Consider the following 15,211-nt stretch of genomic DNA (forward strand, 5'->3'; position numbering starts at 1 on the left):
CTCCGCCGCTGTCTCCCAGCCCTGCTGGAAGATGCCAGGTATAAAACCTGGGACCTTTGGAATGGGCAGCAGTTGGTCTACCACTGAGCTGCGTCCGTCCCCCGAAACCTCGAACATGGAAAGCTCCTCCTTACGTTCCCGTGCTTTGCTTAATTCTGGATTACAAAAGACCTCTCCCAAGACCTGGCTGGTTGCGTTATATGCCTAATGCAAGGGGATGTTGCAGCGATCCAAATTCCCCACCAGGTTTGGATAAACAAGCCCATTCTGCATAAGAATCCAGTCAAGCATCCCATGAACGTTTTTATTCCTGTCAGATGAGACTAATGAAGTGCAGGAGCTTGTTGCTAAAAGATGAGCCTTATGGAGAGGACACCTCATTAATTTGAAGGCTGGCCTTTGTTGTCCCAGCTGTCAGGCTCCTGCTATATTAATGTCCTCTCTTGCCATCTCTGGTGCAGGATGGGGGCCTCTTCCCCCGGTAGGCCTAGCATGCCTGTTTGCTTTGAAGCCGCTTCATTTTCATTTTCTGCCGCCTTGCTGTTCTGAGTTTTTTGGTCTTTAAGAAACTATCTTCTAATTGGTATAAGAAGTCTTCTATTATTCCAACCTGTAGGCAAACATAAAAGGATATGGACTGTCAAACAATGCGGCATCCGCCTGCTTGCAGATACACAACATTTCTTTGTTAAATGGATTACTTTCCCTTCAGAAATGATGCCGTTATTATTTAGATGTAAAATTCTACCTTGAAAGGCATATTTCACGCACATCCTGTGAGCTAGGTCTCTGCTATTTCCATTTTACAGATAGGCAGTGGCGCCTGAGCCGCGGCGCCTAATTTAGGAAAAACAAGAGTGAGCCCAAACAACAGAAAATAGTACATGCGACTTTCCTTTGGAAACTTTATCTGTGGGACTTGTCCTTGGAGACTGCACCCCCGTGTCAAGACAGATGACAAAACTCCTTGCATTCACATCTGCAAAAGGAGTGTCGTGTTCACCTAAACTGTTTTGGGTCCCAGGCTGGAAATGATGGGCTATGGGAATTTCTTCCCAATTTGTAGGATGTGGCATTGCCTCTGGACAACTATACTGACCTAGCTTTCTGGACTGAATAACTTAACAAGAGACCCAAAAATAAATCCAAGCCAGAAGATTCCTCTAAAACACACATTAAAATTATATCGAAACTGGTTTAATAAATCATAGGAAGTATTGTTCAGAGAATATGTTCAACAGCTTCCTTATTACAAATTTAAACAAGAGTGAAATAATCTGTACTGGCTTTCTCCAAATATTCTTGGGACTTGCAACCATGGTGTGATGGAGACAGTGAATTCACAGGGAAAGATCCCTAGTCCTGTTGCAGAACTACATTTCCCAAGTGTTTTTCGTAGGAGGCCATGAGCAGCATGCACATAGCTGTCAACTTACAGATTTGAAAATAAGGGACCAGCAGCCTAGAAAATAAGGGATCAGCAGGCAAAATAAGGGTTTTTCCAGGCACAGGTATATTCAACTTCTGAGCCCTTCCGAGCCAAAGGCAGAAAGCCCAGCCAGCAGCCAAACGAAGCCTCATCAATAAGGGACAGCAGCGGAACATGGCGCTGGGATAAGGGACTGTCCCGCCAAATAAGGGACACTTGACAGCTATGAACAGGCATGCTAGGAACCAGTTTAAATCTGTACAGCAGACATGCCTTTAGACCAACCTTCCCTAAAATGGTGCCCTTTATATGTTTTGGATTATGTCTCCCATTATTCCTGACCGTTGGCCATGTTAGCTCCAGCTGGTTCGTAGTCCAAAACTGATCACCCTGATCTGGCCACTGTTATCCATGCAACGGCCACCTCCAGGCTTGATTATTGTAACTCGCTCTACGCGGGGTTGCCCTTGAAGCTGACCTAGAAACTCCAGTGGGTGCAGAATGCCGCGGCGAGGCTCCTTACGGGGTCCTTGCCGCGGGATCACATTCATCCAATGCTTTACCAACTGTACTGGCTCCCAATGGAGTACAGGGTCAGGTTTAAGGTGCTGGTTTTGACCTTTAAAAGGGACACAGGTGGCGCTGTGGGTTAAACCACAGAGTCTAGGACTTGCCGATCAGAAGGTCAGCGGTTCGAATCCCTGTGACGGGGTGAGCTCCCGTTGCTTGGTCCCTGCTCCTGCCAACCTAGCATTTCGAAAGCATGTCAAAGTGCAAGTAGATAAATAGGTACCGCTCCGGCGGGAAGATAAATGGTGTTTCCGTGCTCTGCTCTGGTTCGCCAGGAGTGGCTTAGTCATGCTGGCCACATGACCCGGAAGCTGTATGCCGGCTCCCTTGGCCAATAAAGCGAGATGAGCGCCACAATGCCAGAGTCGGCTACGACTGGACGTAATGGTCAGGGGTCCCTTTACCTTTACCTTTTGACCTTTAAAGCCCTATGCGGCCTAGAACCCACGTACCTACGGGACCGCCTCTCCTGGTATGCCCCGCAGAGGACCTTAAGGTCCACAAATGACAACATTTTGGAGGTCCCAAGTCACAAGGTGGTTAGATTGGTCTCAACTAGGGCCAGGGCCTTTTCAGTACTGACCCTGACTTGGTGGAACCCTCTGTCACAAGAGACTAGGGCCCTGCAGGACTTGACATCTTTCTGCAGGGCCTGCAAGACAGAGCTGTTCCGCCTGGCCTTTGGTTTGGACTCAGTCTGACCCTTATGTTTCCCTCCCCTTATGGTTTTGATCTATGGGCTACTTTTAAAATGAGGCTGCATTTTAAATTGCATTTTAACCTGTATTTTAAATTGTCCCCGCCCCCCATTATGTTTTTACTGCAATTTTACTGGTGTTAGCTGCCCTGAGCCTGGCTCAGGCCGGGGAGGGCAGGGTATAATTATTATTATTATTATTATTATTATTATTATTATTATTATTATTATTAACATCTGGAGGGCACCGGTCTGGGGAAAAAAATAGGGCTGGCTTGGACTATTGGGTGTAAGCAACCTTGCATGCCTCTAGGCAGCAGAGGGCAGGGTTGTGACCAACAGGTAAGATAGGGGAATATACATTTTGTGTTTTCCAGAAAAATTCCCAAGCTCAAGCCCAAAAATTCCTGAAATATACTCAGAGTCGCAAAGTGATTTCATGCTCTTTATTCAGCTCATAGTGGTGAGGAGGAATGAATGAATGTCCCCTCAAAGTATCTGCTTTATATACATTATTTACACAATGGGCTGCACATTATTGGCTAATTCCGGAATTCTACTGTAAGCCAATCAGGTTGTGGATTCACTTCTATCTGAAGCATGATTGGGTGGTTCCTGCCAACCAATCATACTGCTGCATTGTTCTAGGACCAATCAGACTGCTGCATTCTGAATCCTATTGTTCTAGGACCAATCAGACTGCTGCATTCTGAATCCTATTGTTCTAGGACCAATCAGACTGCTGCAGTTTGGATCCTATTCAACTCAGTACATAGCAATTCCCAAGCCCCAAAATTCCCAAGCTCAAGCTCTTTGTCTCCTGCATGATGTATCTGTGAGAAACTAGCTTCTACCATGTAGGTTTAGAATCCCAACGCCATCCATGTAAATGCAGGTAAACTTTCAGTGCTAGTTAATGTCACAGGATGGGTGGGGGGAGACAGAACGGGTGGTGAGACCGGGTACCTCCATCTTCTGCTAACTCTGCTACTATAAACCGAACTTTATTTTTAAAACCCTAGGCGGTCTGTCTGCATTGGCTCGTGCGTGCAGTTCTTGCATGGTTTAAAAGGCAGGATCTCGCCACAAGTGTCTTTATTTTTTTTCTTCACTTTTTAAAATTAAAGATCTTCTTGTTTTACAGAAGTATGTGTAATGCCTCTCGTATTTTTTCCATGTAACATTTTTACAAATCCGTTTCATTTGTTGAGACATTAGGGGAAGAAAAAAAAGGGGTGGAGTGGGGGAAGATGGGTGGGGGTGGGGTCGGGTGGTGATGTTTCTATTATGCTTAATGTATGCAGGGTTTGGTGTCAGCGTTGCTTGTGCTGTTCACTTGTGTTCCTTTGGTGGTGAGAGAGGTTGGGGTTAGCCTAGGGTGTGGTTGTTTGTTTGTGACTGGCTGTGGTGATCTTTGTTTTCATGTGTGAGTGGGGTGGGTGGGTGTTTTGGATCAGGTTAGCCATATTGATTTGTATGCTGTTGGTGGATTATTGTCATTGTCTTGTTGGGCTGTGTATGTGATAAAGGGGAGCCATACCGGGGTAAAGGCGTCTTCTTCTGTTTGTCCCCGTGTCAGTTTCAGTTTATTGGTTAATTTTTCTAGTAGGGCTGTTTCCCATACTATTTGGTACCATTGGTCCATGCCACAAGTATCTTTAGACCGGGGGCAATATGTGTGAAATGTTGTCTTTGGCCCACCTCTGTTCCCTTCTTAAGAAAATTGGGATAGCCTGCCTCATCTGACAAAGTTCACACATAATGCTTACATGCAGGAATGCGTAGGGGTCCTTTATGCGCCTTCTGTTGTTTTCCTCATGTGGGATAGACTGATGCAGGCGCCTTCATTCAGCTTGTGCGCCATAGCAATGGGGAATTTATCAAAACGCTGTCTTTTAACTGGCATTGAAAAACAGCCAGTTTAAAAGGAAGGCAAGCTGGGAAAATTAATCTTGAGCAAGTTTTCCTGATAAGAAAGAGAATGCCGACAGAAAAGAAGCCAGCGCTTCCGGCTGAAAGTCAGCGCGGGGAGAAAAATGTGCATTCCACATTGCCATGGCAAGAACCATTTTTCTATTAAATCAGAATGAAGTTCTGAATAAATACATTTTCCTGAGATATATCATTCACCAGAGGGTTCGGTTTAAGAAAAAGGAAAAGAAAAAAATAGGAAAAGAAGGACGCGAAATGATAATTTTTGCAGACGCCATACATCTTCATCGAGATCAAACCAATAATTATATTAATAAGTGGCATGTTGAAATGCGTATCCTTCTCTGTACCCTCATGCATCATGAACAGCTTTTAAAACAATTTAAAAGAGCATCTCTATATACGCAGATGTGGACTTCAACCAGGTGTCTTATATGAATGCCACACATACACACTCACACTCACATAGTTGCAAATCGTCGTCATTCATGTTTATTCATAGGCAGCTCCACTTTCTCAGAAATGCAAATCGCCCAATAGAGTGAGCAGAAGATAGCTTGGAGTCTGCTATTAATTGTACGCCAAGCTACCCCATCGCCTCATTTCTGAGATGCATGGGCACAGAATTCCTACTGCAAAGCCCATTGTTCGGCTCCTTTTTTTAAAAAAAGGTAAAATTAATATATCACTCTGACATCAACCTGGTGGAGCGTGGATTCCCTCCTGCGCTCTGTGTGGTCACAACAGACTGGCTGAATATATGAATCAATTTTAATACCGTTTACTGTTATGTATAAGGATAGGACTTGCGCACACATACACATACAGCTTTCATGTAGCTCTGTCTGCCTTGTCAAACTAGCATGGCTTAAACAACTCCATCATCACCAGCGTTTCCCAGAGGTTTGGGTGTTCCATCATACTCCAGTATCTGAAGGACCGCTTTTGCCCATCTCAACCAGCCTGTTTGCTTAAGATGTTCCCTGGAGGCAGGCGCATTTCTAGGCACCCAGGAGACTTGAGGCAACAGGCCCAAGATGCAACGTTGCCGCTGGGCCAATTAAAAGTGGTTGGGGGCTTTGTCCATGCTGTGCTTTGTAGTACAAGAAGCCAAGTTACAGGGAACCAGGCAGAGGGCCTTCTCGGTAGTGGCACCTGCCCTGTGGAACGCCCTCCCACCAGATGTCAAAGAGAACAACAACTACAGTGGTACCTCGGGTTAAGTACTTAATTCGTTCCGGAGGTCCGTACTTAACCTGAAACTGTTCTTAACCTGAAGCACCACTTTAGCTAATGGGGCCTCCTGCCGCCGCCGCGCTGCCGGAGCACGATTTCCGTTGTCATCCTGAAGCAAAGTTCTTAACCCGAGGTACTATTTCTGGGTTAGCGGAGTCTGTAACCTGAAGCGTATGTAACCTGAAGCAACTGTAACCCGAGGTACCACTGTACTCCAGACTTTTAGAAGACATCTGAAGGCAGCCCTGTTTAGGGAAGCTTTTAACATTTAATAGATTATTGTATTTTAATATTCTGTTGGAAGCCGCCCAGAGTGGCTGGGGAAAACCAGCCAGATGGGTGGGGTATAAATAATAAATTATTATTATTATTATTATTATTATTATTATTATTACACCCAGACCAAACTTGGGTCTCCAGCTGCTTACAATTGCCATCATCCCTGACCATCGGTCTTGCTAGCTAAGGATGATTGCTGCTAGCTGAAGAGTTACTGTTTCCACAAGCCTACCCAGATGGGAAGGTAGCCTATCTAGGAGAAGGAAAACTCTGATCCCAAATCTCTGCTGCCTTGTGGGATATCTTTGGGAGAAGAAAAGGTTAAGGAGGAAACCCTACACAAATCCAGAGTGGAGTCCGTAAGACGACTGGATGGCGCTTTCTATGCAACTCTTCCTTCTGGCATTTCCTGCAACCAGGCTGGTGACAAACGTATTGCTCTGCTTTCCTTTGGACCACATCAGTGAGGCTAAGAGGGGGAGTCTTGCCATCTGGGGAACCCAGGACCTCCATACTGTCCTGTGCCTCGGGGAGGTCACATCAGTGCTGCGAATGCAGTGGTTTGACTACACCCCCAGAGGCACACTCCATTGTCTCTCGAGACAGATGGATGCCAACAACCCAGACACATAATTTAGTTCCTATATTCATTTTAAAAGTTTTCTGATTTTATTTGTCATTTAACAATGGTTATTCTATGCATACTTTTATAAAAAAAACCAGCTTTGTAGATTTTAGCTGTGTTTTATCCCCAGTTTTATCATGTGCAATCAAAGGGCTTCGAGGGCCCTTTGATTAAGCGGTGCGTAAATCTCTCTAAGGGACGCGGGTGGTGCTGAGGGTTAAACCACAGAGCCTAGGACTTGCCGATCAGAAGGTCGGCGGTTCGAATCCCCGCGACGGGGTGAGCTCCCGTTGCTCGGTCCCTGCTCCTGCCAACCTAGCAGTTTGAAAGCACATCAAAGTGCAAGTAGATAAATAGGTACCACTCTGGCGGGAAGGTAAACGGCGTTTCCGTGCACAGCTCTGGTTCACCAGAAGCGGCTTAGTCACGCTGGCCACAAGCTGTACGCCGGGTCCCTTGGCCAATAAAGTGAGATGAGAGTCGCAACCCCAGAGTCGGTCACAACTGGACCTAATGGTCAGGGGTCCCTTTACCTTTAAATCTCTCTAAATAAAATAAATAAGATGTGCCGAGTTCCAGTTCAACAGCTTGCGCTTGCCATTTTGAGTACTACTTGGTCTCAGTTGAACCAGCAGTGACCCCCTACTCCTGCTCTGGACAGTGTTTTTAAACTGAAGCACGGAGACAGGGAATGAAGGCAAGAATGAACTATCTCCCTTGGTAGCCTGCAGCCTAAACAGACAGCTTTGCAGTTTTATGATGAAGGCTGGATCTGGAAGCAAGATAACATTGCTCCATCTGCAATCTGCTGCCTGAAGCAATGGCATCATGATGCTTCACACTTAGGCTGCCCCTTCCACGTCCCGCCACATCTCTTGCTTTAGGATTCTCATTGTATGGGAAGAACATTATTGGTGTGGACCGCTTGTCATGTGCAACCCACTTTGGTACCTATAGGCGGAACGTGCGAAGCATCAGTTGGGTGTTTTGTTGCTGAGTCATGTCTCAGCTGCTTCCTTCGATAAGAGGGAAACAAGAGGGGATATAAACAATGTTAAGTTGTGGGTGAACATATCAGACGACACAGCGATTCTTCAAACAGCTCTTGTTTATTCACAGGCTAGAACAGAACTGGCTGAAGGGTTCAGCCAACTTGCTTATATAGAGCTCAACTACAAAGCAACAGTAACAACTTTCTGTACATATCCAATCACTGAACGTCACTTTCAATTCCTTATTTGCATATGTGGACCTGAGTGAAAACTAACTACAGTATCCCCCTGCTGGCCCAGGGTGAAAACTTCAGTACATAACAAACAACTTAGCCCTTTGGATAAAGGTCAGAGAAAGCTGGAATTCTGTGCCCAAATGATTAACTGGGTTATCCCACTGCTAGTGCTACACATCAGGTTGCTGCTGTAATCTGTTTATTTTAGGGGAGTATGTGCAGAATGTCCATTCAGCATGCCAGCAGAGCGTGCCAATGGAACAGAAAAGCACCAGACAGTTCTACGTAGGGTCAGTGCCTTTGCTGACAGTATAAAGCAGTTCCACAGCTTGTAGGTTACATGCAGTTGTAATATATGGTCCTTTCAGCAGCACAGAGTCTCATTGCAGCCTTCCAACACATAGACCAGGCTCTGGCCATGAGCAAACTTGCTTCACACTTGCTGACTCGCTCTTACATGCTTAACCAGTTGCAGGTGCAGGAAAAATACGCCCAAAATTAACCAGCACACCTAACACTTTATTATACCTTTTCTCTGCAGGCATAAACCCCTTATACGTAAACATCACCAACAAAACACAAAGGGCAAACATGCTGTCCAGGCAAGGTCTTCACCTTAAAGCACTGTGTCTGAGCACTCTTTCTTTTTCTTTTTGCTCTGGAGCTTCCCTTGCCAAACAACAACAACCCCACTCTTCAAGCTGATTCGGAGCAAACAGCAACTCATGGCAAACCCAAAATGCCATTTGTTGTGCTTCAGCTTTAAAGAACAAGTCTTTGCGGAAAAAACTCTGGGGCCAAAAAAACAAAAGAGTGTTGGGACATGGAACTTGGAAGTGTGGACCTGTGCTCAGAAATAACGGGGTGAAACCTAAGTGTGGATAAACCCTTAGTTCTTCCATTTTTACCCACTCTGTTATAGTAATGGCTGCCCTTGCAGGAAACCAACTAAAGCTATCTATCTCAAATTTGATGAGATTTATACTCACAGACCAGCTGACCTGGCTTGCAAATTCCACGTGGCTTGCAAATTTGCAAGCTGACCTGGCTTGCAAATTCTGTCCCAAAATAGAAAACTTATATATGTTTCTCTTAAAAAAATAATCTTGGGAACTTGGGAAGGTGTGCAGGAAGGCATTACCCACTTTGGAGGGCTAGCCATTTCTGCAGATTTTAGTCGCTTCTGTCAAAAGAATAAATAAAAAGAGAGAGCCAGCTTTCGATGACCCGGTAGGTCGGAACAATGTAAGTGGACTTAGATGAACCCTGAGACAAACGGGGCACCTCAAACACAGGTGGGCTGTATCCATCAGGGCCCAAACTGAATCCTGTGTACATCCCTGATTTATTCTAGTTCTGTCTCATCTGTCAGGAGCAGACTTCAGAACCATCATCTTCTGTTGTGCTGTGCGAAGGGTGGGAGGAACTGTTGACTGCATAATTGATTGTTATGTCACCACAACCGGCTGATGATGTTCCTGCTGCAGCACTGAAGCCAATCAAGCTGTATACTTAAACTGTGTGTCGCCGGTCCGTGCAGGCACCAAATCACCGCATAAACAGGATGGGGAGAAAGCAGACACACCCCAAACTCTGCCTCTTGACAAGACATTGGGTGGAAAATACTATTCCCCCCCCAAAAAAAATGTTAGGTGCTTATAGCATCCTACAGTGCTAGCTGATGGCTTTCTGCCTGCACTTTTCATTCTAAAAAGCAAACTCGGGGCGGGAGAGAACATCAGCCCTTTCCCTCTCTTTGCCATTTTCAAGTTGCCAGTTCATCTGCTTTTTCTAAAAAAAAAAGGGGGGGAGGCACGACGGTGCATCTCCTTGGGAAATGCTGGCTCCTTTTTTTGTTTGCTTTGTTGAAAAGCATTTAAAGTGCGAGACCTGGATGTCAGGTTGAAGCGATGCAGTTGGCAGGTGGCAACCGGGGGGATATCAAAGAGCAAGTCTTCATTGAAGCTGCCAGGGCTGCTGTCACCAGAATTGGGCTGTTTCAGATGAAAGTGTTTCCTGGCTTTAAATTATTGGAGGCGCTGCTCAGAGGAAGAGCCTTTCGCCAGCAGAGATGCCCTTTGTGTCCTGCTGCCCTCCGAGGTGTGTTTGAGGAGCACCTGAGACAGAACCTTCTTAATGGTGGCACCTTCAAGAGGCTCATTTAAACATTTGCCTTCCGCCCCTCAGAAAGGTAAATAAAATGCTGAACGAAGGCGTATGCTTTTCTGTTGATGTGCTTTTGTTGCTGTTTCATTGCAGCTGCTGCTTTTAGCAAGTTAGCTGTTTCGTTTAAAAAGTATGTTATTGTTATTTTTGAAAGTCAGGTCTGTGAGCTACTTTGGGTGCCCCATATGAGGACTGCTGGGATAGTTCAGTTGGAAGAAAATGAGACACTTTTAGGGCTTAGCTACATAGGGCTCAGCGGGTGGCGCTGTGGGTTATACCACAGAGCCTATGACCTATGACGTTTCCATGCACTGCTCTGGTTCGCCAGAAGCGGCTTAGCCATGCTGGCCACATGACCCGGAAGCTGTATGCCGGCTTCCTCGGCCAATAAAGCGAGATGAGCGCCGCAACCCCAGAGTCGGTCACAACTGGACCTAATGGTCAGGGGTCCCTTTACCTTTACATTGACAAAGAAAACCTCCCGCTTTATATGCGTTGTTTATGCATTCTAATACTGTGACACCAGATGGCGCTGTGGAGTTCTGTTTTCGCCAACCCGAATTCTCATACAAAGTTTGCAATGCATTTAACTGATACGCTTCTTTGATGTGTCTAGATCCAGCCTTAATCTCAGGTTCGTGGGTTTGAGCTCTACATTGGGCAAAAGATTCCTGCATTGCAGTGGGTTGGACCAGATTACCCTCATCAGGGGCGAATGAAGGTCTCGTGACACCCGGGGCAGGGCGTCGCTATGTAGGGCGCATGTGTGGCATCGCTACATATGATTTATGCACCGTACGAAGTGACGCCACACATGCGCTGTACATAGCAGTTTGGCGCCACTGCTCCAGCACTGTACGGACGGTGCCGGGATCCCTCCATCACAGCTACAGCTGCGAACAGAGGATCCTGTACATGTGGCTGTAGCGGCAATGGATCCCACCACAGTCCGTTCGGCGCTCGAGCAGCACTGGTGGCAAACTGCTATGTACAGTGCATGTGCAGCATTGTTACGTACAGCGCATGCGTGTGACTGTACAAAGCGGTTTGCCGCCGGCACCGCTGCTCGAAGCTGCAGCTGTGAATGGAGGACCCTCCACATGTGGCTGTGGCGGCGCAATGGCTGCTCACGCCGGCGTGAGCCCCTGCGGGGTGCCTTCTTGTCACCCCCCCAGACATTGCACCTGGGACGCACCACCCCTGTTGCGACGCCACTGACCCTCTTGGTCCCTTCCAACTCTCTAATGCTATGACATTATGATCTAGGGAGACTCAGGATCATTTTCCTACTTGGCTATGAACCTCATTGAGTGACCTGAGGCCAGTCACTGCCTCTCAGTCAAGCCTACTTCATAGGGTTGCCGTGAAAATAAAACGGGGTTGCCGGGAGAAGATGCGTATGCTTCATCGAGACTCTTGGAGGAAAGATGGGTTTATTAATAGCTCTGGTTTTCCTTGGAAGATTTTTCATCTGAGAACTCACAACTGCTGATTCATGCTTGGATTTTGTAAGTACAGTCATACCTCTGGATAAAGACGCTTCAGGATAAGTATTTTGGAGTTGTGCTCTGCGGCGACCCAGAAGTAACGGAGCATGTTACTTTTGGTTTTTGCCGCTCGCGCATGCGCAGACGGTCAAAATGACGTCACACGCATGCTCGGAAGCGACAAAACGTGACCCACGCATGTGCAGACGCGCAGTAGCGTCTTACGTTCTGTTCAGGATGCGAACGGGGCTCCGGAACGGATCCTGTTCGCACCCCGAGGTACCACTGTAAATGAACTCTCTCTCTCTCTCTCTCTGTGTAAAATCTCATATAGGGCCAGGCCTTGGTGGTCAAATAAGCAAGCCCAGCTGACAGGCTAGCGGCCAAAGTCAAATGCCTCACTTGGCTTTCTGTCAGCCTAGAGGAACAGATGGTTATTGCTGGATGAGGCCTCAGGTACTTTTTGGCAGGCGAGGCCCACCTTCGGTAGCGAGGGCGTCCCTTTCCCACAAAACATCTGCTGGGTGCCAGGTTCTAAGTGCCGTGGCAGCTTCAACAAGAAATAAAAAGTGAGGTTTTTTTTATGGAATGAAATATGTAAACAGATAATAGGCTCGGTGCAGTTTATTCCTTGTGCTATTTAATTTGATATTAAATCCAATTCGTTTTACGCCGTCCATAAATTTTCCCGAGCGCCTCAGATTTTTTAGCACTGGCAGCTCGTAACTGCACTGCAGACATTGTCATTTTTCGAAGCCAGAGGTTGATCTCGAAGGGCTCGTGGGAAGCGCTCAGTGCCAAGAATGTGAGAGGGAAGCCATACGGGGCGCAAATAGATGGGTCAGGCATTAGAGACTTGCCACAGAAAGATCACCGGGGCAATTCCAAAGGTTAAAATGGCCGCCTTTTAATGGCCGCGACACCCCAGCCCTTTTAAAATGATGCTGACTGCGGCTTCTGTGTGGAAAGAATGAAATCTTGTTTGCATTTGCCGTGTCCTTACAAGATTTGCTTGATGGTTACGTATAAAGGCTAGAAGCCTAGCAAGGGGTAAAATCTAATCCCAATGAGATCAGCTTCGCCCACTGACGGTACGTGCTGTCTGTTGTTTCCGTCCTGCCTACTTATCTGAAGATGTGAACATTATGTGTTATGCATCTTGACCTCACAGGGCCATGAGAACCAAGTCAAAGCCATTGGAAGCCAAGACTTATTCACTGTCAGCTACCACCTTCCAACTTTTGCCTTGGGCAGACACCCTCTCTCAGCTGAGGGGACCCTGTTGCAAGGGAAGGATGTGCAAAGCATTTGGGGTGATTGTGAAACTGGGAGAGTTGGTTTTGAAGCTGGGCAACTGGTTTTTGTTTTTTGCTTCAGATGTTCCCTGCTTCTGATATCAAGGCTGCTTAGAAAACACTCTGGCCACTGATGTCAAGGAGCTAGAAGGAATGGCCCTCAAAAGCAAACGTTGATTTCTTTCTTTTGTTTGTTACTTGCTCTCAAGAAATCTTTTCGTTTCCTAGATCCCCAAGGCATGCGTTTTATCAGAAGGTTGTGACTGAAGGGTATTTATATTCCATTTTATACCCCCCTTCTTTTCTGCAGAGATGGCACACACCTGTACCTTCCTGCTTTCTGCGCAACACCAAAGAAACCTTAAAGCACTTTTCATCCTCATGCACTGGGAGAAGATGAAAGGTATAATTCACTTTGTAAATGGCTGGATGGCCGACAAGTCAATTATTCGGCATTATATGTTAATTCTAAATTGACTACAGAAAAGGAGATGGCCTATGGTTCATTTAGCCACAGAGGAAAGGAGCAGTGCACATTTGACAAAAAAAAATGCTATTATATTAGTCTGCGATAATGTGGGGGAAATTACAAACAGTTAAATATTTTCTCTGCATTTATTGAAAACGCTGTCGGGCGGCAATGAAGTCTCTTTTCACAAGGTAAGTGGATTAAGTTGAGGACACTGAACTGTGCAATTGCTCCTCAATCAGCAAGATGGATTTTTTTAAATAAAAAAAAAACTTTAGAGGGGATGTTTTTATTCAGAATATCTCTCCACCCGTCTATGCTCTCCACCCGCGGGAAGCAATATTAGATGGAATAAGCTCCCAACTCTGCCTTGAGATAAGAAGCAACATTTATGTCTGAAATGCTTAAAGATTGCTCAGGCCAAGGCTAGATCTTGCAGGCATCTCGCAAAGGGCCTAGACGGTTGGCTAGTAGATAAAAGGGGGGGGGGAGAGCAAGGTTGGCAGGCTCTGCCAGTAAAAAAAGGACCCAAGACATAGCCATGCTACAGACTTAAAGTGATCTCTCATTCCATTTTCCCAGAGAAACCTGGGAAATGTAGTCCTGAGGTGGAGAGGGGGAGAGCAGGGCTGGCTCAAGATGGTTTGCTGGCCGAGGCAAAGGAAAAGATTGCATCCTGGGACAGCTGTTGTTGTTTAGTCATTGAGTTGTGTCCGACTCTTCGTGACCCCATGGACCAGAGCACGCCAGGCACTCCTGTCTTCTACTGCCTCCCGCAGTTTGGTCAAACTCATGCTAGTAGCTTCGAGAACACTGTCCAACCATCTTGTCCTCTGTCGTCCCCTTCTCCTTGTGCCCTCCATCTTTCCCAACATCAGGGTCTTTCCCAGGGAGTCTTCTCTTCTCATGAGGTGGCCAAAGTATTGGAGCCTCAGCTTCAGGATCTGTCCTTCCAGTGAGCACCCAGGGCTGATTTCCTTAAGAATGGAGAGGTTTGATCTTCTTGCACCTGAGGCTAGTTTAGGAGGTGCACGATAGCCTCCCAGGCACACATGGCTTTGATCTCTAGCAGAAGGGAGTGCCTGGGAGGCTGCCGCCGCCGTCCTCCTCCCCTAAAGGTAGGGCCGGCCCTGGAGCTGAATGCCTTGCTAAATTGCAAAAACACAAAAACAAAAGCTCCCATTGCTACAGTGACATCTACAGACACTGCATAGATTACAACAGGCCTCACTAACCTGGGCCATGCAAATGTTTCAGACTACAACTCCCATGAGGCGGCTGCTGTGCGCTGTGGTCCAAAACGTCAGGAGGGCACCAGCTTGGTGAAGGCTGTATCAGTTTTATTCTGCTATCAAATACCATGTCCCTTTGGAGATCTTCTAAAAGCCACAATGGTGAATATGAATATTTGCAGCTAACAATGTTCTATGCTATGTGCAATAGCAGGTTCCTGTCACTCCGAACTTTCAAAATTTTGCGAAACCAGTTTTTAAAATGGGCGGCTTCTAACAAAATATTAAAATACTGTAATACATCAAACATTAAAAGCTTCCCTAAACAGGGCTGCCTTCAGATGTCTTCTAAAAGTCTGGTAGTTGTTTTTCTCTTTGACATCTGGTGGGAGGCCCTCTGCCTGGTTCCCTGTAACTTGGCTTCTCACAGTGAGGGAACCGCCAGAAGGCCCTCGGAGCTGGACCTCAATGTCTGGGCAGAATGATGGGGGTGGAGACGCTCCTTCAGGTATACAGGACCGAGGCTTGACTACCCATATTTATTATTATGCTCGAGAAAGGGCGTT

The 15,211-nt window shown here is 46.5% G+C and overlaps 1 protein-coding gene across 1 annotated transcript in view; it reads right to left on the reverse strand.

The window, feature by feature from the left end:
• Positions 1-290: 290 nt before the first annotated feature.
• The window catches only part of SPATA16 (spermatogenesis associated 16), a 174,016-nt gene continuing 159,095 nt past the window's right edge, over positions 291-15,211 (reverse strand). The window contains exon 11 of the mRNA XM_053390577.1: positions 291-610. Within this exon, the coding sequence (XP_053246552.1) occupies positions 488-610 (123 nt within the window). The 3' untranslated portion in view covers positions 291-487. The remainder of the gene's footprint in view (positions 611-15,211) is intronic.

This window comes from Podarcis raffonei, chromosome 5, assembly GCF_027172205.1.
Source record: "Podarcis raffonei isolate rPodRaf1 chromosome 5, rPodRaf1.pri, whole genome shotgun sequence".
Classification (NCBI taxonomy): domain Eukaryota; kingdom Metazoa; phylum Chordata; class Lepidosauria; order Squamata; family Lacertidae; genus Podarcis; species Podarcis raffonei.